Genomic DNA, 22,956 nt, shown 5'->3' on the forward strand with positions numbered 1-22,956 from the left:
TGTTAAACAGGAACATTGAATTCTGCTGGAGAAGGAAAATGCATTGAAGCTTTCAGATAGTGTAAGGGCAACATTTGCTTATCACTGCTAGTGATTAGGGTTTGGAAATGAATCCTTAACCTTGGAGAGTGTAAGGGAAGAGCATTTGAACTGGACAATAGCAAGGATTTAGACATGTGGAGCGTTTTTGGAACAACTGGATTTTTTTCTTTAGTGTGTATTTTAAGAAATACAGTATATAAATAGTGTTCAAGAGCTGTTATCCTTTCAGGATAATGTAGCCTATACTGTAGGGTGCTTGACCCTTGCAATCCCTCAGCTTCATACCGAGTATGATGTCTATGGAATGCAGTCCATTGTTGGTCAGCTTAGGGTTACCCATCTTGTGTGATCCTCCCTGCAGGTGCAGCCTTGTATACTGCACTCCTAAGGTGGTATGCAGGATGTAGCAGTGACCTTGGGCTGCATACCAGTCCTTGGTACCAACTCTAAACATGGAGCTTTATCGCTGCTAGGAGCAGATACTACTGGGGAAAACTTCAGAAAGTGCAGCTATTTAGGAGAGGCTGAGCTGAGAAGTAAAGTTGTCGTGAATAATTAGTCTTGTTCTAACTCAAACCAGTACATCTGCATAGTGTTTGTATAGCTTCTAGTGCCTCAATGGTGTACCCTAGAAAGGGAATCAGATGTGGAAAATCAGACTGTTCATCCTTGTTTTTTTGAAGACATGGTTCTTTAAGAAACTCATCTTATGGGATGTGACCATTTGATTATTCCTTAGTGATGTGGCTGAAACACCTGTGCCTGCAGTGGATGATGCTGCCAGAGTAGGTTGTTCTTTTGCTCCTGGCTTTCTTCACTTGACATGAGGAGTTGAATGGGAGCCATCTTTAAACTGTTGTCCTTGATTTCCCACCATGGGGAATTTATTGCCGTGACTACAGATTGAGAGGGACCTTTAAAGTTTATTCCAGTGCATGCAGATTTAAAGGCTGTATACTGACTGAGTTTTCAGTACCAAGATGTGAAGAAAAATAAGATCTGTTTCTGTTCTTTGCTTTAAATAGACATTTCAATATTTTCTTTTTTTATAGCTTCTACAACAGCTGAAGCGATTAATATGTGACCTCTGCAGATTATATAATCTTCCTCAGCATCCAGATGTTGAAATGCTAGATCAGCCATTACCAGCTGGACAGGTAAATTAAAAAGCTGTGGGCACCTCCTTACAGCAGTGAAGGAGTTGTTTTTTTCAGCTTCAAAAAAAAAGATGGTAGGAGTGATTAAACCTTGTGTAAGCCACAACTGAGATACGAGGCACTGTTGCTTTATGGTGTCCCCAGTCTGAGTTTTGTTTGTAGAATCTATTTAATAATGGAGTCATAATGTTACACAATTGAGTTTGTGTCATTGAAAGGTATGTATGTGATACCAGTGCTGTCTAATTCCCTCCTAAACACTATCCAGAACAATTACTGTGCACTCCTATTGCTTCCCACATTTAGCTTTATCTGAAATGTGAATGTAATCCAGTACCGTTCACTTTTTCTTGAAGACCATGTGTATTACAGCCTGCACTTGCATGAACTATTGTTGATGTTTTCCTTCCTCTCAATCCCTTGCAGTCTTGGGATATCAAGACCATATGCTACTTTGGGTATGGAGTATCTGAGGTGCCTTGTTTATATTTTGTGCACTTGACAAATTAAGAGTTGTGAAATGTTCTGGTTAACTGAAATACTTTGTGCCGATAAACTGAACTGGTAACTGACAGTAACGCTTCTGGTTTGTATTTTTAATAAGGTTATGGTATCTTCCTTTGCTTATGTGTTAAGATGACATGATTTCTAAAAACTTCTCTAGCATAACAGATGGTTTTCCTGTGGTGACAGTACTATAGTAATGAGAAATAACTTGCTTAATTTTGGTTATGTGCCAAATTGTTATCCTATAGGTCTTTTTTTCTCAGACACCCCTGTAGCCGTACAAGGTGATAGGCCTGTAATACCAGGGAGTAACTTCTTTGAAGAGTCTTCCTTGTGCTCTGAAAGTCAAAACCAAACTCGTGAAGGTTTCTTAACCACAGATGTCAGATAATCTAGAAGTTAAATAAGAGTGGTACTAGTAAGTCAGACCAGAGATCCATGTAGTTCCCTGCATTATCTACAGCAGTAACATTCCTTCTTTGCCAAAGGAGTAAGCAGCATTCAAGCATATTGAAATGGTGGCCAGAGTATTGTGCAGCTCAGGCTTCCCAATCTCAAAGTAGTATCTTGAAATAGAAAGTCATGAAAAATTAACTCAGTGTTGTTTTGGTATTTTGTCATATAATCTAATAGCAATGGCTATATGATGATAGTAGTTGTTGCATAGACATTCTAGGTAGTGAGATAAAAAATCCATTAAGTTCTAGAGGTCTGAAGTTTGGCTTTTTTCTTTTTCAGGGGTCTAGCATCTATGTGGATTCTAGTCAGAGCTATGATCTGATTTTCATGGGTTAGAGATCATGAGTTATAACCTGCTTGACATGTTCATTGCATTTGTCACTGTCTCAGAATCAGATATCTTTATCTGAATCTTAAGCTTCCACTTAAAACTTAATGTGAACCTAGTTGCGACATTGTTTATCTTTGCTTCATGCAAAAGTCTCTTCACGGGCATACACAGAGATGCTTTCCTGGAGTATTTTTCACATTAAACCAGTCCTTTGCAGACCTTGTGAAGTGTACCTATCATATATACTGCCTTCTCTGTGATAGTGGACTTCCTGGTTTTGAAAAAAAACTTAAGCAATTTATGCAGAAACTTTGCTGTTGTATTACAGAATGGAACAACAGAAGAAGTTACATCAGAGGAGGAGGAGGAAGAAGATATGGGTGAAGTATGTGTATATATGAGATTGATGTTCTGTTCTAGCTTTCTGACATTTTACTCTTTAGTGGCTGGCTAATTAAGTCAATCTGTAAAAAGTAATTTCCCTAGAGTTGAATAGAAAATAAAATGTGTATGTTTACTTTAATATCATCTTTCACTTCAGCCACAGAACTAGTGAAGTTTTCTTCTTAAACCTAGATCTCAGCTGTGAGGTACTTGGATACAGAGAACTGGACATCTGTTTGTGTTTAATCAAACAGTTCATAACGTTGTGTGCCAAATCAGTAAGTTTGCATTGTTCCAAGCAGCATATGAACTGGCTCTGATTGAAAGTCCCTCCCAAATTGAAGCAGACTGGCTAAGAATAAATCAGTTTGCTGATTCATGGAACAGGTGAGCTAGTTTTTAACTATAATATGTTGAAGGAAATGGAAGGACAGCTGAAACAGACATGCTGAACTTTAAGGGTTTTATGTCATTGTGTAGCAACACATCTTTTTGTTACTGTGTGAGAGCCACCCCTTTCAATTACTTCTACATTACATGAGTAGCTCCAACATACTTGCTTTTTAAGCCTTTAGAAATCACCATATTGTAGAACTGTTCAGACTACTTCAGATTCAGGTTTTTTTAATGACAAAGGTGTGTACTAAGATTGAACGACTCCTTTCTGAATAAAAAGTCTGTTACCCATGTCTTTAATTTGAAGCAGCCTTTCTTAATGTATTTACCCTGATCCAGACCACATTTGTTTGAGCCAGGGTTTCTGGAAAGGTAGTTTGTACCTTTCCTTATCCTGCTGCCACAAAACTCTAGTTGCTTTTAGACTTGCACGGAGCCTTTTTCACTGTTTGGAATGTTTCTGATCAGAAAGAGTGTCATCTCTGTCATTATGTATAGGCTGTCAGATGATATTGTGTGGCACTTACATTCAACTTGTGATTTAGTCAAGTTTCTAGATTGAAAAGCAGCTTATGGTTCTTCTTAGTGCTAGATCATTATTTTGAGAAACACGAGCATTTTGAAGAATACTCAGTTTGAAATCTGTTCCATTTGGAGGAAACAGTGCTCTCAAAGGCACCACATAGGTGTGTCTCTTACTATGTGAGACATCCCTGAACTGGCATGCATGGCCAAGTTTTCCTGCCGTGCAAACAGATGGTGCATAAAGAGTCTCCACAGACCTGGTGGAGCACAGCATATTGGAGTTCATCTCATAGTGTATGATCATAACTTGCTTGTATACTTGCTCTAGTGTTTCCATTTCCATCTCAAGGTATTTACATCCTTCCCTTCTTCTCCACAAATAGCACTTGAATCACCTTACAAGCAGGTATCCTCACTTCAGAGTGTTCTGCTGCAATAGGATGACCTATCTCAGAATAAAGAGTGGAAGATTTTTCCAGTATCTTGGTCTGGAACTCATAACTGACATTGCTGGCTTGTATGATCAGAATACTTGACCACATCATTTTATCTCCTGTCTTAGTTTCAAAATGTCTGCATCCACTCTTCATCTGAAATGTTCACCTTGAATTAAGTACATGTAGCCTTCTAATGTTTAACTTTCTTGAAGAGCTGCTGTAGCACTGCCAGATGTGTTAATCATTGTTTAGAGAACTGTAATACAGCTAGGAGTCAAACTGAAAAAAGAAGCATCTTGAAAATGTCCTAACTTTAGGTACTTTTGGATTCTCAAGCCCTGTTCAGAATACCTAACTTCCTGGGTTTTACCTACTTAAATAGGCTAATGTGCTACAGCCACAGCTTCTTGCAGAGGTTTTATCATGCTTGTTTCAGTTACCAGACAGGTTGTGAATTTGTCCTGTTTGTATTGAGAGGCTTTCTACATTTCCAGTGAGTATTGCTGGCTGAGACTGAAGTTAGAGCAAACTAGAAATGGCATCCAACAATCACTGAGTGCTGTGCAGCATGTACCTGTGTCTCGCTGTTGGAAAGGGTTTTGTTTAACAAAGAGCTGTTTACAGGGAAATTTCCTCTATCTTCTAGGACATTGAAGATCTGGATCACTATGATATGAAGGAGGAAGAACCTGTTGATGGGAAGAAATCTGAGGATGAAGGCATTGAAAAAGAGAATCTTGCAATCTTGGAAAAAATCAGAAAAAATCAAAGGCAAGATCACTTAAATGTGAGTTAACAATTTTTGTTTTTCCCTTGTGATACTTCTGCCTTTGAAGCAGAAATCTGCTACCTAACTAACTGCAATTGTAATGTTAAAGTTAATACCCCTCGGTATACTAATGAGCCAAATGGAGTGTGACTCTTGTTCAACTCTCCACCCAAATCATGCTAAATGCCACTTAGAAGGTACAGACAGCTGGGGTATGAAATGCACAAGAGGAACGCTTGTGTGCAGAGGCAGCAGCATAAGCAGTCGGGAGGGAAAGACAGTATGTGAACAGTCAATGGGCTGTGCTGCTCTTCCTGCACCCAACAAATGGCAACTTTCTTGGTAAGAATTGCGCCTTCAGTAGGCAATTTAACTTTTGTTGCATTCCTGTTACGTATTAGAGCTATTGCAAAGGCTTGCATCTCCAGCTTTGTCAGCTATGACCCAGGATTTATTACCCTGAGATCATCTCGCAGGTAGTTCATTTTTTGCCATTGATCCTGAATCTGTGGTATCTGTCACTCTAATAAATCATTGGATTATTTTAACTTCCTGAACCTGTGTCAGGGCAAACTTTATTGGGTCACTGGAAGAGAGGCTAAAGTTTTTGTCAAATAGTTCTAGTAAGAGTCCTGGGCTCTGAGATGGGCAGACCCTGGGATCTTACCTGTAGTACAGCAAGCTCATGTGAAAATAACAAATCCATATATAAAACCAACTGCATTAAAAGTCATGGGTGACTTCACACACTTAGTGAACAGAGGAATTTGTACTTGAAACCCATTTTATGTGTGAGTTTGTTTTTCAGCAATACCTGCACAACATGGAATTACTGAAAGTTGGTGGAATTTTTTGCCAGGCGTAAAGCAAGGAGCCTTCAGCACCTCTGCAGCTTTATTATCACATTTTAAGTGATGCTGCCAGCAGACAGATGTAAAAAAAAAATAAATTAAAAAGTTATTCTCCAGAGGCTTAGAAATATTTTGTCACATGCCAAGTTGCAGAGAAGCTTCTGTTTCTTAAAGGTGCATGTAAGAGAATGATGATGTAATACAACCTTGATTCTATTTAGCTTGGCTTTTAAAGAAATCAAAACTTGTTTCACAGAAGCATAAAATGTGAAGCATGAAACTGCTTCATTTCCAATTTCAACCTAAAGTGAGGTTTCTAAAGTTTTCATCTTACCTGTATAGAAAGAAGGGGCTTGAATAAGCACCTGCTACTGTGTGAGCTCATAAGGGTGTCTTTTGTTCATTTGTTGCTTGGAGAGTCAGCATACATGTAGGTCATGTCCAGACCCAAGATGTGCTGTTTCTCATTGAGCTAATAGTTGAGGATGTGAGTGGTATTTAGGTAATTCAGAGGTACTTGTAAGCTTTTAGGTGAGGAATAAAGTTTAGGATTGGTATGTAGTGATCTGGACTTTTGCCCAAGGAACCTGCTTTGTTCTAGTTCTTTTACTGGAAAAATCATGAAGTACCTATTTTCTATCAAGCATAAATTGCACTTAGACAACCACAACAAAACAAGCCAACTGAAAAAGAAAATCCACATGCCAAACCTGATCTGCATTTCAGTATTTAAAAGCAGGTAAACAAGATGCTGTGTAGTTAGTTCTGTTTTAAGGCTTCACTAACCATAAAGGAAGTAGTCAGTTACTGTTTAGAATTTGAAGATGGCTACTACTGTTTTTATAGCTCAGATATAACGATGAAGGCTCCTTAATTGTTAAAAAAATTCTTCTTCTAAATTCTTCCTTGGTGTGCAAAGCCTCCTAAAACTGCAGGTCTTCTTTTGCTATGTGTTCTTTCCCATTTGGTAAATATTGCCTTTCCTTTTGCATTTTCCTTTCACATCTAGAGGAGCTGAAATGAACACTAGCTGAAAAAAACCACTTCTGCTTTTGTTTGACAACAGCAGATTCAACTTACATAATAGCTGTTTCTCATGCCAGGACACTCTTGTTGATGCTGGTGCATAAACAAGGTCAGCTGAGTACAGGGAACAGGGTATTCAACTGCTGCTGAGGAGCTGTGGTATTTTTGTCTCACCAGAAATAGCTGCACTTCTTAAATAACTTCTTGAAGGACGTGTGAGGGTTTGCTCTGAAGTGCTTGGAGTGAGAACTATAGCTGCACTACTGACCTAGGAAAGAGCTAACCTACTAGCACTTAAATGCCTCTTTCTTCTGCCAAACATGGGACTTTTAATAGAACGTGCTAAGTGTGCTCCAGGATAGCAGTTTGTTCAGTATCCTGATGTGAAGTCAAATTCTAATTTGCAAGGCAGCTAGCTGTGAAGGGCTGTAAAGGCCAGTGTGAGTTTCACAAATGAAAATGTGGTGGCTAAGCATAACCTGGTGTTCACACAAAGGACTTGGCTCTATTTGCTGTATTCTTTTTTTTTTTGCAGCAGAATGTAAAACAAAGGCATGCCATATACACGCTTTTTGTTGGAAAAGGGAACACAAAGTATAATGTAGTGCCCAATGCAACCAGAAGCCTTTGCAGTTCCTCTATATGCTTTTTGGCTCAAATCCATGGATCATCTTCTGTCACCTTGGCTGAAATGCAAGTGGAGGTTACAGATCATGCTAACAGTTTTTCCATGGGGAAGGGCTGAGTGTCATTCCTGTACATTCTTAACAGGTTAAAGACACTTTGCTGCTGCGGAAGCTTTTTTCATAGGGTTTATGTGGGGTTTTTTTTACACCAGGGAAGAATACATATCTGCTAATTTTGTGAACAAGGTCTCTTCTTTGGCAGTGTCTCTAATCCTATTCTTATGGCATTAAGAAATAAATTTGGCTTGTGGTACAGAATGTAACTTGGAATTAATCCTCCTCTTAACATTGTAATAACTTTCAAGAGCAGCTTGCTTACTGGGAGTAAAAAAGGTCTTTGAGCTGGAATCATTAACTTCAAATATTTAACAACTTGCTGCTGCTTGCTCTTCAAAGATCTTTCCCCATACAGTCATTGTAGAGATTAATGTATTTCTTATTGAGATAAAGCTATTTGCTTTTTCCATTTCCTGCTGAGGAATTTATGCACTTTCCTTTAGAAGTCTCAAATGTTTGCACTTTCATCTTCAGGTTTTATGAAGTACAAGGTGTCATTTCCCTTTTTCAGTTTAATCCTTCAAGTAAGTGTACTTCACAGAAGTGAAGTCAGACTTCTGCACAGAATTTGTTCAATAGTGAATGGAATTCAGGAATGAATGGACCTCTGCATAAATACTGAGGAAGTTCAGTGGCAACAGAGCAAACTTCTATTCTTTAGCCTTGTTTGGGTAGTGAGATGTTTTACTATAGGGTTTTGATATGTGACTATTTTTCTGATCAGATAGAAAGCAATCTGGTCTTTGGTTTTAAAACAGCAGTGAACTGTACCTCTATCTCAGATCAGACTAGGGTTGTGTTTTGAGGGTTGAAGAGGGAGGAGAAAGTGAAAAGCTCATGCTGTAATAATACTGTATTTCTGGAGTCTTTTTGCAGCAGTTGGTATGTTGGCCACAGATGTTTACCTCCTGTAGCAGGGACTTCTTCAGCCTACCTGCTCCTTATTCTGGAGAACCACAAGTGTGCTTATGCAGGACAGGGGGATCAAGTGGTACTTTTCTGTGTCTGATTACTTAAATCACTTGAGGCTTGTCTGGCAGCTCCGTTAACTTCTTCAGTTTACAAATCAGATGGCTACACCTTTTGTTCTTGGCATCAACCCCATGTGACACATACCTGTCAGATCCCATTGATTGTAGCCTGAAATGCATCAGAAATCTTGATCTACCTAGAGAAAGGGGATCTTTATCTCCCTTGGAGGATTAAGTCCCACTTTTTCAGAAGGGTACTCATTTATATCTGAATTAAGTCTGAAACTAACTTGCATATATCAAGTTATTGAAAGTTAAAGATTTCAATACCATTATAGTAAAAACTGAACTTAGTGCTTTACTATATGATACAGTGGTGTGATGCAAGTAGTAGTCTCTTCTAAACTGCACTTTAACAGTACTTATTAAACCAAAAATGACACCAAAAGAAACTTTGCTTCAAACAATTGGTGCTTGGTATTAAGGTTACCAACAGGTACAGGAGTTTCTCTGCAGGTGTCCGCTTGGACGTCGTCTAAGGGTAGTTCAAAGCATGTAAAGCAAGCTCCTGTGCTAAACTTCTTAGGTTAAGCTCCTAGCCTCTCTCTTGATTGTGGATTACTGGTTTGCAGTCTATTGATTCTTTAGAGTAGCAGTCTAACTATATTTAGTGCTGCTATGTAAGGAGTGAGCAGGCCAAATAGAAGCTTCTAGGAAAAAAGGCTAACAAGCACTGTTAAAGGCAGTCTGCAGAGGTTAACTTTTTTCTTTTTAATGCCATTTCAGTTTCTCAGCAGTTACAATGGCACTGAGGAGTATGTGGTGGGTTGTAAAATCACTATAGTACAGTTACTCATTTTTTGTATGCAAAACTGAGCTTCCAATACGTACAGGAATTTAGTATGGAAAATGAGTGGAAATTAAAATGCAGTGAGGAAAACTACACTGCTCCAGGATGTGTGTGAGAATCTAAACTGCTTTTAAAATTGTCTGTATTTAGAGGCTGATATATTCTGTGGGGAAAAAAATTTCCTTCTTTCAGTAAGAAATACAGCAGATGAGGCAAGGGTATTGCACAACTTTGCACGGAAGAAAGCCAAAGTCTTGATGCTTCTGTAATAAATATTTTCCCTCCAGCCTCCACCCATTCGTGAGTCTCAACCTTAATACTCACATTACAGGTCTGAAGAAGCACAACAGTTTTACAGGCAACGGTTGTTTGACACTGTTGTGTGAAATGGTGAAGGTAGTGATTTCTTTTTCAGCTAATTTGCAACTAGTGGATAGAAATAGTAGTACTTCGCAAATAATATGTAAACAAGTTTTTTTCTATAAAACTTTGTTCACTGGCAGTTAAAGGAAGAGAGATCCTGTCTTTGTCTGCAACTCCTGTGTAGACAGAGTCTTCAGCAAAATGAAAAATTACTTATCTGAATCCCTATCTTTACGTAGCTTTTGTTTAATTGGATGAAAGAAGTTGCCTTTTATTTGCGTATTGAATTAAAAAGTTCATTCTTCATAGTGGTACACTAAAAAAAAGACTGGAATTTCAGTAATCTGCATAATTAAATCCAAGGGAATATGAAAATAGCCTAAAAGACTAGTCTACAGATTATAGTGTGAAGTCGAGCAAATTGTGATGCTACTGAACAGAGAAGACAAAGGAGAAGGTCAAGGCTTTAGCGTCAGGTAACTGCTCCTGATACTTTATCCTTATTAACAAATAATTTGATTTTACAGTTGAGATCTCCTAGAATGTATAACATCATGCTGATTTCAGGCAAACAAGGATGACATTTCAGGGACTAGGCAATGGTCATAGCTGCTTCATATTCCTCTGGAAATACTTCGATGCTTCTGTCCAAGAAGAATTTGTTTGTAGATGATGATAATAGTGGAAAGGGACCAGAAGAAACAAATCATTCCATATTTTTAGATAGAGTAGAAAAACAGATCTGTAGATTTATCATTCAGTGTTTCATGCAAAGAGACTAAACTTAACTTTATTCTAGGTGGGGTTTTCTCGTGTTTGGGGTATGGATGTTGGGTATGTCATCCTCCTCTACCCTCTGCTCCCGAAAGCATACTTGTGCGCCACATGTATTAGCTCATATTTCAGTGTGAGTGACTGAAATCCAAGCAGCAGCAGAGAAATGCACAGGTCATGGAATAAACTACCTTTGGAAAACAATCAGCTAGTGAAAAAGCAGAGCTCCATAATGTTGAGTTTCACAGTGATACCTACCTTACTTCATTTGGAGTCCTCATTCCTCTTCTGTATTTTAAGTCTTGTAACACTTTTTTTTTTTCTTTGTTCACCAAAAGCATTCAGCATAAAATGGGATTTCAAGTGGAATGTACAAGAAGGGTAATCAAGTGACATCTAAGGTTTGATACCAAAATCTTTCCTGCTAGGTTTAGCATTTTGTAAGAGGAAGAAGTTCTGCCCTCACTTGAAAGCTCAAATTGAAGCAAAATTTAATACCAAGGTCACAGAACTGCTGATGTTGGGGATGTGTACAGAGTAGTCAGTGCAGCAGTTATTGATATAAGCAGCCATTGGTTACTTGGTAACTTGTGTGTTCATTAGCTTGTCAGTTACTGGTGTGTTTTACAGCCAATGGCATTTGATTTGCATGTCACTTAAAGGTCTCTCTTTTTTGGTTTGTTTGTCACTGTATCTGAGGCTGAAATAAACTATGTTCAGAAATTGTATATAATGTTTGCTATCACTTTGAGATGCTGAGTAATACAGAACTGAGCTCTCAATGTGAGAGATTTCTGCCCTGGTTGCGTAAACTAAGACTGATGACAAATCACAATAAATACATGGTATTTCGAGGTTTACTTACCTTGGTCTTCCTCTGTGTAGGTGTTTGGTTTTCTCACTTATCTGTAACCTCCTGTTCTATAGTGAGTACTTTCCAACTCTTGTACTTTCTTCCATAATTCAATAGAAATACACATTTGAGAAAACAATAAAACCTTATGTGCAGAAGCTTGTTACTGGGGTTAGTCTTACTCTTCCTTACAGTGAATAAGAGCAGAGGTAAAAGGATATATTTCTCAATCAGAAATGTACAGTAGATGTATCTTGGAAATCAAAATGCTAAGGAAATTAAACTACTTTGCACAAAAATGTTTACTGTATCCTGATTAGAAGTCTGTATCACCTATACCATGTAGTAGTGTATATTAAGGTACAAGGTACTTAGAGGGGAGTGTCCTGTTTGTATTGAGTAGTCTTTGTTCACTAGAGTATGTAACTTTTCAAAACCAGTCTTACTACAGAAATTATTCTTAGTGTTTTCTAATGGAAATAAAGCTGTTGGATGTAAATACTACTTTTCACTTGGTATCTTGTTTGTTTGTTTGTTTCAGGGTGCAGTCTCTGGGTCAGTTCAGGCTTCAGATCGACTTATGAAAGAACTCAGGGATATATATAGATCACAGAGTTACAAAACAGGTAAAAAGGTTCAGATTTCCCTTGTCCTGGCAAATAGTAATCCTTCTATGATTTTTGTTGTTGCATGTGTAAATATTGTGTGCATGTATGAGAAAAAACATGACGATACAGTGTATGGGGGTGGGTGGGGGGAAGTAGTCAGGATACATATCCTCTGCAGCGCACATCCTTGTTGTTATGCAAAGCTCAATGTGAGAAGTAACAGGTCTAGTGTAACTAAGAAGGCCTCGTGGCGGGGGAAGTACCTGAAACTCAGCCCTTCAGGTATATAGGGCAAAAGCTAGTACTGTTCACAAGAATGTGCTTGTTGTGAAGGGATTTGTGTTCCAACCATAGAACCAGACTGAACTTTAACTACCCTGCTGTTACTTATTTTGTGATGGTGTTCATCTGATCCTGAGCACCATGGATCCTTTGGAATAAGGATGCAAATGGTAACAGAAGGCAAACTTGTTTGAATAATGAACACTGGTTAGCAGTAGGTAGGTGCTTGACTGTCCTCTTTGATCCTTATAACGGCTGTATCTAAACCAGCTGAACAAAGGAATTGTACTGAATTGTTCTGGGTGTTTCTGCACAAGAAATGGAAATTACATAAATTTCAGGCAAGTTATATTCCTGTTACATGATGGAGACAACCGTCATTGCAGCTAGGTATGAGAACCTGATGCAGGCCAGGGTGGAAACAGGAGAAATGTCCATTTGGAAAGTCTAAGCTTTAATTCTCTTACTTTTCTTTTTCTGCCCTAGTTAGCTTTTAGTGGGCTTAAATATCACTTGGTGACTATTGGATTTTAATTTGTTGGTGGAAGAGCAGAGTTGAAGAGACAGTAGGCTTCTGTTTTGATTTGCCATTGTGTACTTTTTAGGTAAATTAGTTTTAAATGATGAATGTTTAATGTCTCAAGTATAAATTTGATTTGGTAACCTAGTGTTGATCTAATGTAGCCTCCTTCTTTCAGGCTTTAGTGCAGCAGAGTGCTTGCCAGTCTGCCCTAATCACCATCTATCTGTTAAAGAATGGATTAGTGGTGCTAAGGAATAGCCTAGAAATAGATCTGAATTTAGTCATGAGGGATGCTTCACTGCCCCTGTATGCTCTGCAGGGTTTAGTTTTGTGGGTAGACTCGATTGTACAGACTATGTGGCACTTAATCACATACTCATACTGCTGGCACCCCCATTTCTTGGTTTTAGATTAATAACAAGTTTTAACTAGTTGAAGAGGACTTGAAATGTTGATTCAGGAAAGCATACTCCAATTGAGGAAAAGTGAATCTTGCAAAACTATAAAGAAAGCTGAGATTCTAAAGCTTGAGTGTAGTAAGATATTCTCGAGTCATCAGCTGATAGTATGTAAAAAGAGTCAACTGGATGCCTGTGGTGGTCTCTTAAACATACTAATGAAGTGTCAAGTGGAGGTTGGCACTATAAAGCTGATGGCAGTCCTGCTTTGAAACGCCATCCTACTGATACATTTATTAAATGTTGCCAGTAAAATTGTGCTGCTTGTTATAAAACTTGCCTGGATTCGTTCCTTTTGACTTCATTTAGTTTTAGGACTCGAGAGAATTTAAATATCAGTTGTTCTACTTTGCACAAAATTCCTGCTTTTATAGCCTAGTTTTGTCTTTTGTTGTTAGATAACTGTCAGCATGTGAGCAGGGGCATGGTGGATAATTAGCTTTTTTTATGTGATCTTTGTTCTCAGTACTTGCTCCACGGTCCCATTGTTCCTTTTGTGTGTTAATAGTAAGAAATTCAAGGAAATACTGTGAAACTTCATGGTTCTGGTAACTGTTTCAAGATAATTTAACACTGTTTTCTTTTTTTGTGTGATGTGAGCCAGAAAAATCTAGGGCTGTTTTCTGGTTGCATAAGGGTCACTTTATTTAGTGTGGGTCAGGTTTTATATTTTCAGGTCATATATAGTGACTTACAATCATTGCTTTTAGTCAAAGACTACATGGGATTTGTTTCTAGTTGTTGTACATGAAAGACATTGCCTCTATTTTGAAAGCAACTGTTTTGCTTTCTACTGTTTAACCTCTAATATTTTGCTTGCTTCATAGTTCTGTGTGATTGCTTTTACTTGGTCATCTCTGTGGATGGCCTTTTAAAAGAATAATCCCAAAAAACTTCCTGTGTTTGTGAAGTGACCTCAATTCCCATCTCTGACTTAAGAACCTCTCAGAAGCTGGCACTAATCAGATAAATTCTTCTTGACAGTAACTTTTTCTCTGCTCAATACTTAAATTAATGGGAGGGGGGAAAAAAAAAGACTGACAGGGTGGTTCAAAGTTTCAAAGCAGTATCTTCCTGACTTAACATCCCAGAACACCTCCCCCCTCAACTTCGGATAGTGTTGATAAGAAGCTTCTGTAGTCAAGACAGTGAGCAACCCTGATGCTGCTGCTGTTCATGAGGATATACAGATACTCTTCAGCTCAAAATCAGGTGCTTGAAAGGTTAAGTAGCTTGCTCCTCTGTTAAGGTGCACTCTTGTCAGTCCTGATCTGTTCATCTCTCTGAAGAACCCTTTTACAACTCTGCATTTAGGTACAGTACTGCTCTTAAGGCTGACAAAATATGCCTTTGGGAAGTTAGCAAAACACATGGATCTTGGAGCTGAAGTAGTCTCTGAATTCTAGGTAAGAGCAGGATGTTTAAGGTGGTGGAAGGAATGCAGGAGTAGGACTGTCAGCTTAGTGAATAAACCAGCTCATGGAAGTTCTATTGTGAGCTGCCATTTTGTATATTATCAGCATCCTTTTGTTGTCTGTAACAAGTATCTTAGACTCATGTGAGATGCTGGTGCTGTAAGAAGTGTCTGCTTCCAGTTTTCTCTCCCTTCTGAGTGTAGGTGGAAGAAAATACTCCAAGCAAAATGGTGGAAGCAGTTGATCTTTAATGAGAGTTGACTATAAGCAATGTTCTGAATGCCATCTCTTGTGTTAAATGAGAGCAGTAAAAATTGAAATTATGAATTCATGACTTCTGCCTAAGTGATGGCAATTCAGAAAACAGAGTCCTTGGATCTGGGAAATTGGAAAAAGGCCTTACTATCTCCTTCATCCTTCAACAGTCATGTGTAGTGTCTCTGAACTAGCTGCTCATTAAAAGGGACGTTGAGAGCAGAGCAAGACATACTTTATTGTCCTAGACTTCGAGAAATTAGAAATCATGATCTTGGCTGCAGCTCCCACTTGCTTGTGGCTCTGCAGTAAGGAGAAACAAGTCTGGTTTCTTTATTTCTAAAGCTTTCCAAAACTCAGTAAACCAAGTAACTGGACAATGTGAATTGTCATTTGAACTCCAGGTGCTAATGCTTAAAAGCTTCAGCTGCAAGACAGAAAAATACAGCTTGGAAATAATTACTGGAGAGAATGGAGACAGCAATTTATTGGCTGTATAGCCTTCAGAAATCCTAGCCAGATTTCTGACCTGCCATGTCTTCCTGATAGCTAGATGAGCAACAGGGATGTTATTAAGTGTTAGCCCAGTTAAAAAGTTCACTCATAGTGGTTTAGTACATATGCATGAATAGTTTGTGGAGTAAGAGGTTAGTTTTGTACATCACTAGTACTGTTGTCTAAATCTTCTCTGATAGTTAAAGATTTATTGGTTGGTGTGTGTGTTTTTTCTCTGGGCTGCTTGTGAACTTCTGTGGAGAGGGAGCTTGAATATACAATGTTTCATTCCTTCTCTTTGAGTGAATAACTGTTGTTTAATGTGCTTAATACAAATAGCTGAAAATCACCAGCAGCCTTCCAGAGATGAGTATTCTTTTGATTCATCTTTCTGGCTTCTTTGGTCAGCTGTTGGGAGTGTGCTGTCTCCAGTACAGTATCATGCTGTGTACTTGGACTGTCTGCTAAGTAGTTTTGAAGTGTTGGCTGTGTGCTGTCTAAGTACTAAGTAAGCTGGAGTGGTAGCTGTGGGAAGTTTGAAGGGAAACTGGAAGGAGGGGAAATGGTTAGGTGTCAGACAAACATTTTGATTTGTGGAGAATCTTTTTACAGGAAAACATTTTCTGGTTTTCAGTGTAGTTGCTCAGAAATGCTTCTGCTATTGGAGGATGTGCTTTAGTGTCTTAGCTGTTGTTTGCATCTATTGACAGTGTTTCTACTTAAAAACACAAAAATATTTTTGCTGAATTTTACCTTGTTAAACTTTTAGTGCAGAATTAATTCTCTCTAATATTTTTACAGGGATATATTCAGTGGAACTGGTAAATGACAGCTTGTATGAATGGCATGTTAAGCTTCTAAAGTAAGTTATTAACATTTCTTTCATGTTCTGAAGAATCTGTTTTGTTGTTTCTGCAGAGATTCTTAGTTTTGATAAATGAGACTGTCTAGCCAGAGTGTATAAAATAGTGTGGTGGCTGCAGTCCTGGTGTAAGGAAATGCAGACAGAGGTTGAACTGTAGTAACTGAGCTGGCCAAAATCCAACCCCTTTTTGCTCAGCCAATACAGTGTGTATCACTTTAACTCTCCTTTATTGTTAATTCTCTTTTCAGAACTACTCAAAATATGAAACCTTAATTTTTTTTATCTTGATGTTTTAATTTTTTTGGTTGGTTCTCAGTTTCAAGGAACTACAACTTGTTTCATTCAAGATGTGAGAAAGAATGGAACTGTCTTAGTACCCTTAGCTCTACTAGAGTTGAGCTGACATACAGGACTGAAACTCTTAGGTGTAACATAGTTATGCCCTGCATAGCTTGTCTTTCATGTATTCTTTTTCACTGTGTGTATGAGATCATAAGTCAGCTTGTGTCCATAGTCAATTAGCTTCAATTCTAGGGATATTAGATTGAAATTATTCCTGGTAACAGGATCATCTGTTGTCATCCTACAAAATAACCTGTAGAAAGGAGGAGCCTATCCAGACTAGCCTGAATGGTTACAAAAGGTGGCAATGGATGAAAGAGCTTCCACTGGTTCAGATACGTCATGGTGAATAAGGACATTGTAGGACTATATCAGCTGCTGCTGAAATACAGTGAATGTTTTGGAGCTGAAAACAGCAGGAATTACATATGTCAGAAGAATTTGTGCCATGTTAGGGGAGGCCTTGTCCATTAAGTGCTTCTATGAAGTGTTCAACCCAGTGTGTAGTCACTTGAAATATCTTTTAAAGTGCTATGAACAGGTCTGATTTTTCTGACTTCAAGAAAGACAAGGTAGAGTGCATGCAGCAAGTGGCTTCTGTAATGACTATGAAGAGAAGAGGTATTGTGTTTATCCCAGCAAAAAGTGTCTGAAAACAAATTAATTGTGTGCAGGCTAGTTGAGAGGATAAATGTCAGAGAGAGGAGACCATTTGACTAAGGAACCGTATTGTTATTAGAACAAGTAACTAAACTGGTCTCATACAAACTATGGCTGAATATTACAGGTTTGTAATCACTGGAAGGGTTTCTTCTGAAAACAGTTTCCCACTGGTAGGATGGGGACAAACTGATCAAGTAATTCTGAAATGAGATCTAGTAAGTTTGTGGTTTCATCTCTAGCAGATTATTTAACAGCCCATCAGTCTCTTTAACATGTGTTTTTGGCTCATCACATGCATTTGACCAGTCTCTTTTAAATGCTACTGGGGTGTCAGAAACTGGGTCAGATTAACAGCTGATAGAGAACTATGGTCATGTGAATCCTTTATGGAATACTAACTCTTTACTGAAAACAAGATCACTACAGTCTTCCTCTTGCATTTTTGTTTTGTGGTTATGTTTTGTTTGTTGGGTGTTTTTTTTTTTTTCCCCTCTTCATGGAGCATACATTTCCTGTGATCTGAAGAGAGTTAAAATTGCAATAAACAAACAGGTTTAATGATGACTGTGTTCAAATAAGGCTTTATAGTGTTGGCAATCTAGTGCATTGCAGCAAGTTCCATGCTGATCTTGTGGCAAAGTGTTTACTTCAATAAAAGAAATAAGACTTCTCTACAGATCCCCCTCAACTGCTGTTTGTAAACTACGAACACAAAAACTGAGCTCTTCACTGTTTAGAGGTAGTGAAAATATTAACTTTACCTAGGATTTTGCTTCTGTTTGTTTTATAGGGTTGATCCTGATAGCCCACTGCACAGTGATCTTCAGGTCTTAAAAGAAAAAGAAGGTGTAGAATACATTTTACTCAACTTCTCTTTTAAGGTATGGGAGATAAGTGTGGGGTTAATTTTGTCACTTACTGTAGGAAGTGACTGAAGTGACCATCAGCTGTTACTTGGATAAAGATGGAGCTGTAGCATTCAAAAAATACATTGCAGCTTTGTCACTAAGGTTTCCCCAGACCTGCTTTTTAAGTAGGACTGTGTGGAAAAGTGATTTTTTTTTTGTTAACAGAACTGAAAATTTTTGCTGGTCTAGATCTGATTTGCCAAACAGGGCTGCCAAAATACTTCCTGCTTAGGAAAACAGCATCAGAGTTTTATTTCTTAACCTGTTTTTTGTTTCATTTTTCCCTCAGGATAACTTCCCTTTCGATCCTCCTTTCGTGCGAGTGGTATCTCCTGTGCTCACAGGAGGGTAGGTTTGAGTTGCCTTACAGAAATTTTATTTTGTGGTAAAAATGTTACAATTTGAGACTGGTTGATTGTGTTTGCAGGGAACATCCTGAGGCTACCATACAAATGTCAAGAAGTTTCCCCTAGAAGTGTTAATGAGCTGCTGTAGACCTTGAGTTTGGTTATGAGCTGGAAGTGGGATATGAAGATATTTCTCAAGTTTTATGAACACGTAGCAGGCCAACAGCCATCTGCAATTCCTCTTTGAATTGCTTAGATTGTGTCTAGCTTTGAGACACTGTGCCTGCCTTAATGTTTAAGGAGCGGCTGCTATGGATGGTTATTGTGCTGTTGTTTCTTAAGTTGTAGGATGCTTTGAATTGGTGCTTTGAAGGGGTCTTGATCCCTCTGTTGCCTTAAACTTGCTGTGTAGTCTTAACTGACTGGCTGGTAACTGCCATACAATTTTTGCCTAAAACCTCCTCAAATGTTAATCCAGACTTGCAGACTAGCTTGGTCACTGATTTAAGTGTAGTGAGCAAAAGGAATTGGTTTTGGGGTGTGTGTGTCTCATAATGCTAATCTTCTTTGCATAAGTGTTATATTGCTAACTAGTTACAATAGTGAAAGGGCATCTCAGCTTCAGATGAACAAAAAAATTAACCAACTAGCCTGTAAGAATTTCAAGTGCTGTGAACAGTTTTATCTTCATTCACTGATGTCAAATGTGTTTTCTTTCACATCTGTCTCTAGGTATGTCCTAGGTGGAGGTGCATTATGCATGGAACTTCTTACTAAACAGGTGAACACAGGCTCTCTTACCTGGATTATAATAAAGCATGCTTTAAAATAGTGAAAATAGAAGTTTCCCTTGAATTGAATCCATGTATGGAAGAGAATGTGGTAGAATAAATCTCCGTCTTACAGGTTTGCCTTGCTGTTCTTAAGTGACACCTTCTTTTCTGCCCTGGATGGCTTCCAAGAGGTCTGAGGAAAAGGCAATAAGTGAGAGGGTGTCATCTATTGAATTCTTAATTTCTGTGAGGAAGGCAGTGCAAAGAGTGAGTTCTGAGAAGCAAGAGACACTCTTTTCTTCTCCAGAAGCCTCTGCTACTGCACAAAGTCAACTCTGGAGAATTGAGGATGACTTCAAGCATAGATAACTCTTCTGCAGACAATGATTAATTTTTTCTTTAAAATAAGTAAATTAAGTAACTGCTTGCTCTGGCAGAAACTTTGGTGTACCCTGAAGACAAAGCAATGACAGAAATACGCAGTAATTTTCGTAGATCCCTCAGTGACGTCATTAAATAGCAGTCTTTTATGCTTCTTGCAACAAGGTGTAATTTCTATTGTGATGTTGCTGAAAATGTGGAAATGATGTAGTAATGGAGCTGCTTTTGCTTCTCTCTTGCTCTATTTTGGAAATGTGCAATTCAGCCTTTAAAATCTTTCCTACAAGTTTTTTCTACTAATACTATCACTGGCAGTATATAATTTTTCAATTTTTTTTGTCTGGAAAGTAGAAGTTAACTGAAAACAAGTAGGTAAAAGTACAGCTGGAGTATGTGTGTGGGGAAATCCCAAATATCTGTTCCAAACCAGATTTGCAAGGTGAGCGCAGGAAGCAAGTACATGTTATGTAGAACTGTTTCCTTCCTCCCTCAGGGCTGGAGCAGTGCCTATTCAATAGAATCAGTCATCATGCAGATCAATGCCACTTTAGTCAAAGGAAAAGCCAGAGTACAGTTTGGAGCCAATAAGGTAAATGCTGTGCATATCAATTACAACTCACTATTAGGTTTCCACTTTGCTGACTTACACAAAAGGTGCTTAATGACAGAGTTGTCATTGCAAATATATTTGCATTTTGATTTATCTTGATGTCCATTGCATGTGTATTTTATTGGCAATTAACTGTGAGTTTAAACGATGACTGTATGGGGGGGTAATTAGACATGTGTGAATAGTTACACGTGTACCATATGGAACAAGCTGCACAGAGAGGTTGTGGAGTCACCCTCTCTGGAGACTTTCAAAACCTTCCTGGATGCATTCCTGTGTGGACTACCCTAGGTGACCCTGCTTTGGCAGTGGGGTTGGACTTCATGATCTCTGGAGGTCCCTTCCAACCTCTAATGTTCTATGATTCTATCCCCATATTGGTATGGGAGTGGGGAAGGAGGATTCAGAATTGGTGATCTGGAGGATTTAGAAATTTCAGCTCTCTAACTGCCAGGATCACATACACTGATGAGAAGAAGTTCTCCCTTTTCTGGACTAAACATCTGCAAAGTTTCATGAGAGGGTTAAAATTATCATGCAAATAACTTCTGACCTGGCCATTCAGCATTTATTGAAATCATAATCCAGTTCAAGTGTGTGCTGCTAACGGACCATAATTTAAAGGACTTTGAAGTACTAAATGCTGTTTTCAGAGGATGATTAAATATGTAAGTCAATGAAATCATCACTTTGATGCCAGTTTAAGTGGTGATTCAAGGGTAGTGAATTGGGTAAGATGCAAGTTTGTGATCACACTTCTGTCTAACCAAATAACTGGTCATCTGAACAAGGCACAGTTATGGTGGGGATTGCCTGCAGCCTGCTGTTCTGGTTGCATGGACTTCTGACTTGCCATACTCAGGTTCTACATAAAGGGGCCTTTCTAGTAGCAGTGGCATACAAATTACCGTCACTATGACGGAGGAGAAATGAGAAAATAAGGGTATTTGTCTTAAATATTGTACTTGAAAGCCAGGAATGTAGTATTTTTGTGCATGTTTTTTATTTGTAAACCCACTGCAGAGTTTGTTCATAAAGCTGTTTTTGTTCTGTGTGTCTAGATGCAGGGGTTTTATAGGGTTTTATGTTTGTTTTTCAGAATCAATATAATCTAGCAAGAGCACAGCAGTCCTATAAGTCACTAGTACAAATACATGAGAAAAATGGTATGTATATTCCTTTGACTTTGGTCTTGTCTGCACAGCAGCTTGGGAATTGGTATTCAGCTGCAGTAAAACCTGAATTGCTTAGTGTCTTATGTTGGCTTGGGAACACCATAAATGATGTTTCCTTTTTCTCATCTTGCACTGGGAAGGCAGTAGTGTTTGATTTAACTTGACGAACAATTACTGCAACTTGTTCTGCTAACATAAATGTTCCACTGTCTTTTGAAACCTAGTTTAGTGTCATTTTCAGCCAGCTGATCTGGGAACTTTGTTACTGTAGATCTCAGTGCCTTTATTTGGTAATGAAGTATCTGCTGGATGTTTGCTTCTCCCTGAATGGCTTTGTTTCTATGCAAGACCTTAGTAATCATTAAGGAAGAGATAACGTGGAAAATAAACAGTGGCTAATAAACACAAGTCCGAATGAGGCATGCTGGCTGCAAGACTGCAATAGAAATGAGAGGCACTTTTTTTTACTCTATTTAAAGCCAGTTAATGGTCTGTCAGCTGTGTAAAACGAAGTGCTTCAGGTATTGTCCTGGGATGACAAGACAGCAAATTATCTAAGGCTTTAAAAGGTTTAAGTGGCTTCCATGTTATGTAAAAGCAATCAGCAGAATTGGTACCCTGGCCTTGTGATGAGGGAGTTAGTCCCAGTTACTGTTTCTGTAGTGTTCTTTGAGCCAGGTTGGACACTCTGTCCTCTGGGAATTCATGTTGCTGTGAAAGTTAAGAGCAAATTTCAATGTAACTATAGAGAGCACCTTGGTTTCCCTCCCTCTAAAACTGAGCATAATGCCTTCTCTGCTATCAGGAGGAAGGTCAAAGATAACGATTTGAAGTGTTTTCCACTTCTATGATATTTTTATCTTGCTGTTTTGCTTTTTTAGTTTGCTACCACAGCTAACATGGCTGCCTGTTTGCTTCCAGCTATGTGCTAGCTTTGACTACAGTGGTTACTGGTGGGTCAGGATCTGTACACAAAGCATTCACATCATTTATTGCTGCTGCAAAAGGTGTCTTTAATTTACAGTTGCCACCAGTTCTCTGGTGTGATATAAATATTGCCTATATTCGCTATACAAACATTTAGAGGAACTTTGAGAATAATGGCTGGGAGAACAAAGATTGGAAATATGAAGGTAGTTACCAAAATACTGCCCACTAGATCAGGCATGATTCACCTGCTAAATATGCCAAATACTATCAGCAGACAGGTTATTTAACTGACACTTTTTAGCCTATTCCTACAACAAGATTTGCAGAAATAGGATAAACTATTTAAATGCTTGCACATGCCTGACTCTTAGTAAACAAGATGGGATTGGTATACAAATATACCAGTGTAGTCATGTTTGTGTATCTGTGTATTATATGACTTAAAGACTTTGGGGTTTTGCCTCAGTTCCATTTGGTTTTATTACAGC

The 22,956-nt window shown here is 38.5% G+C and overlaps 1 protein-coding gene across 1 annotated transcript in view; it reads left to right on the plus strand.

Annotated features, from left to right (window-relative positions):
- Positions 1–22,956, plus strand: part of UBE2Q2 (ubiquitin conjugating enzyme E2 Q2) — a 46,082-nt gene that overhangs the window by 22,093 nt on the left and 1,033 nt on the right. Inside the window, exons 3-12 of the mRNA XM_054168819.1 lie at positions 1,095–1,199; positions 2,825–2,881; positions 4,885–5,025; positions 11,980–12,064; positions 16,276–16,336; positions 18,135–18,225; positions 18,542–18,600; positions 19,332–19,380; positions 20,247–20,342; positions 21,463–21,529. Of these exons, the coding sequence (XP_054024794.1) occupies positions 1,095–1,199; positions 2,825–2,881; positions 4,885–5,025; positions 11,980–12,064; positions 16,276–16,336; positions 18,135–18,225; positions 18,542–18,600; positions 19,332–19,380; positions 20,247–20,342; positions 21,463–21,529 (811 nt within the window). The remainder of the gene's footprint in view (positions 1–1,094; positions 1,200–2,824; positions 2,882–4,884; positions 5,026–11,979; positions 12,065–16,275; positions 16,337–18,134; positions 18,226–18,541; positions 18,601–19,331; positions 19,381–20,246; positions 20,343–21,462; positions 21,530–22,956) is intronic.

This window comes from Dryobates pubescens, chromosome 17 (genome assembly GCF_014839835.1).
Source record: "Dryobates pubescens isolate bDryPub1 chromosome 17, bDryPub1.pri, whole genome shotgun sequence".
Classification (NCBI taxonomy): Eukaryota; Metazoa; Chordata; class Aves; order Piciformes; family Picidae; genus Dryobates; species Dryobates pubescens.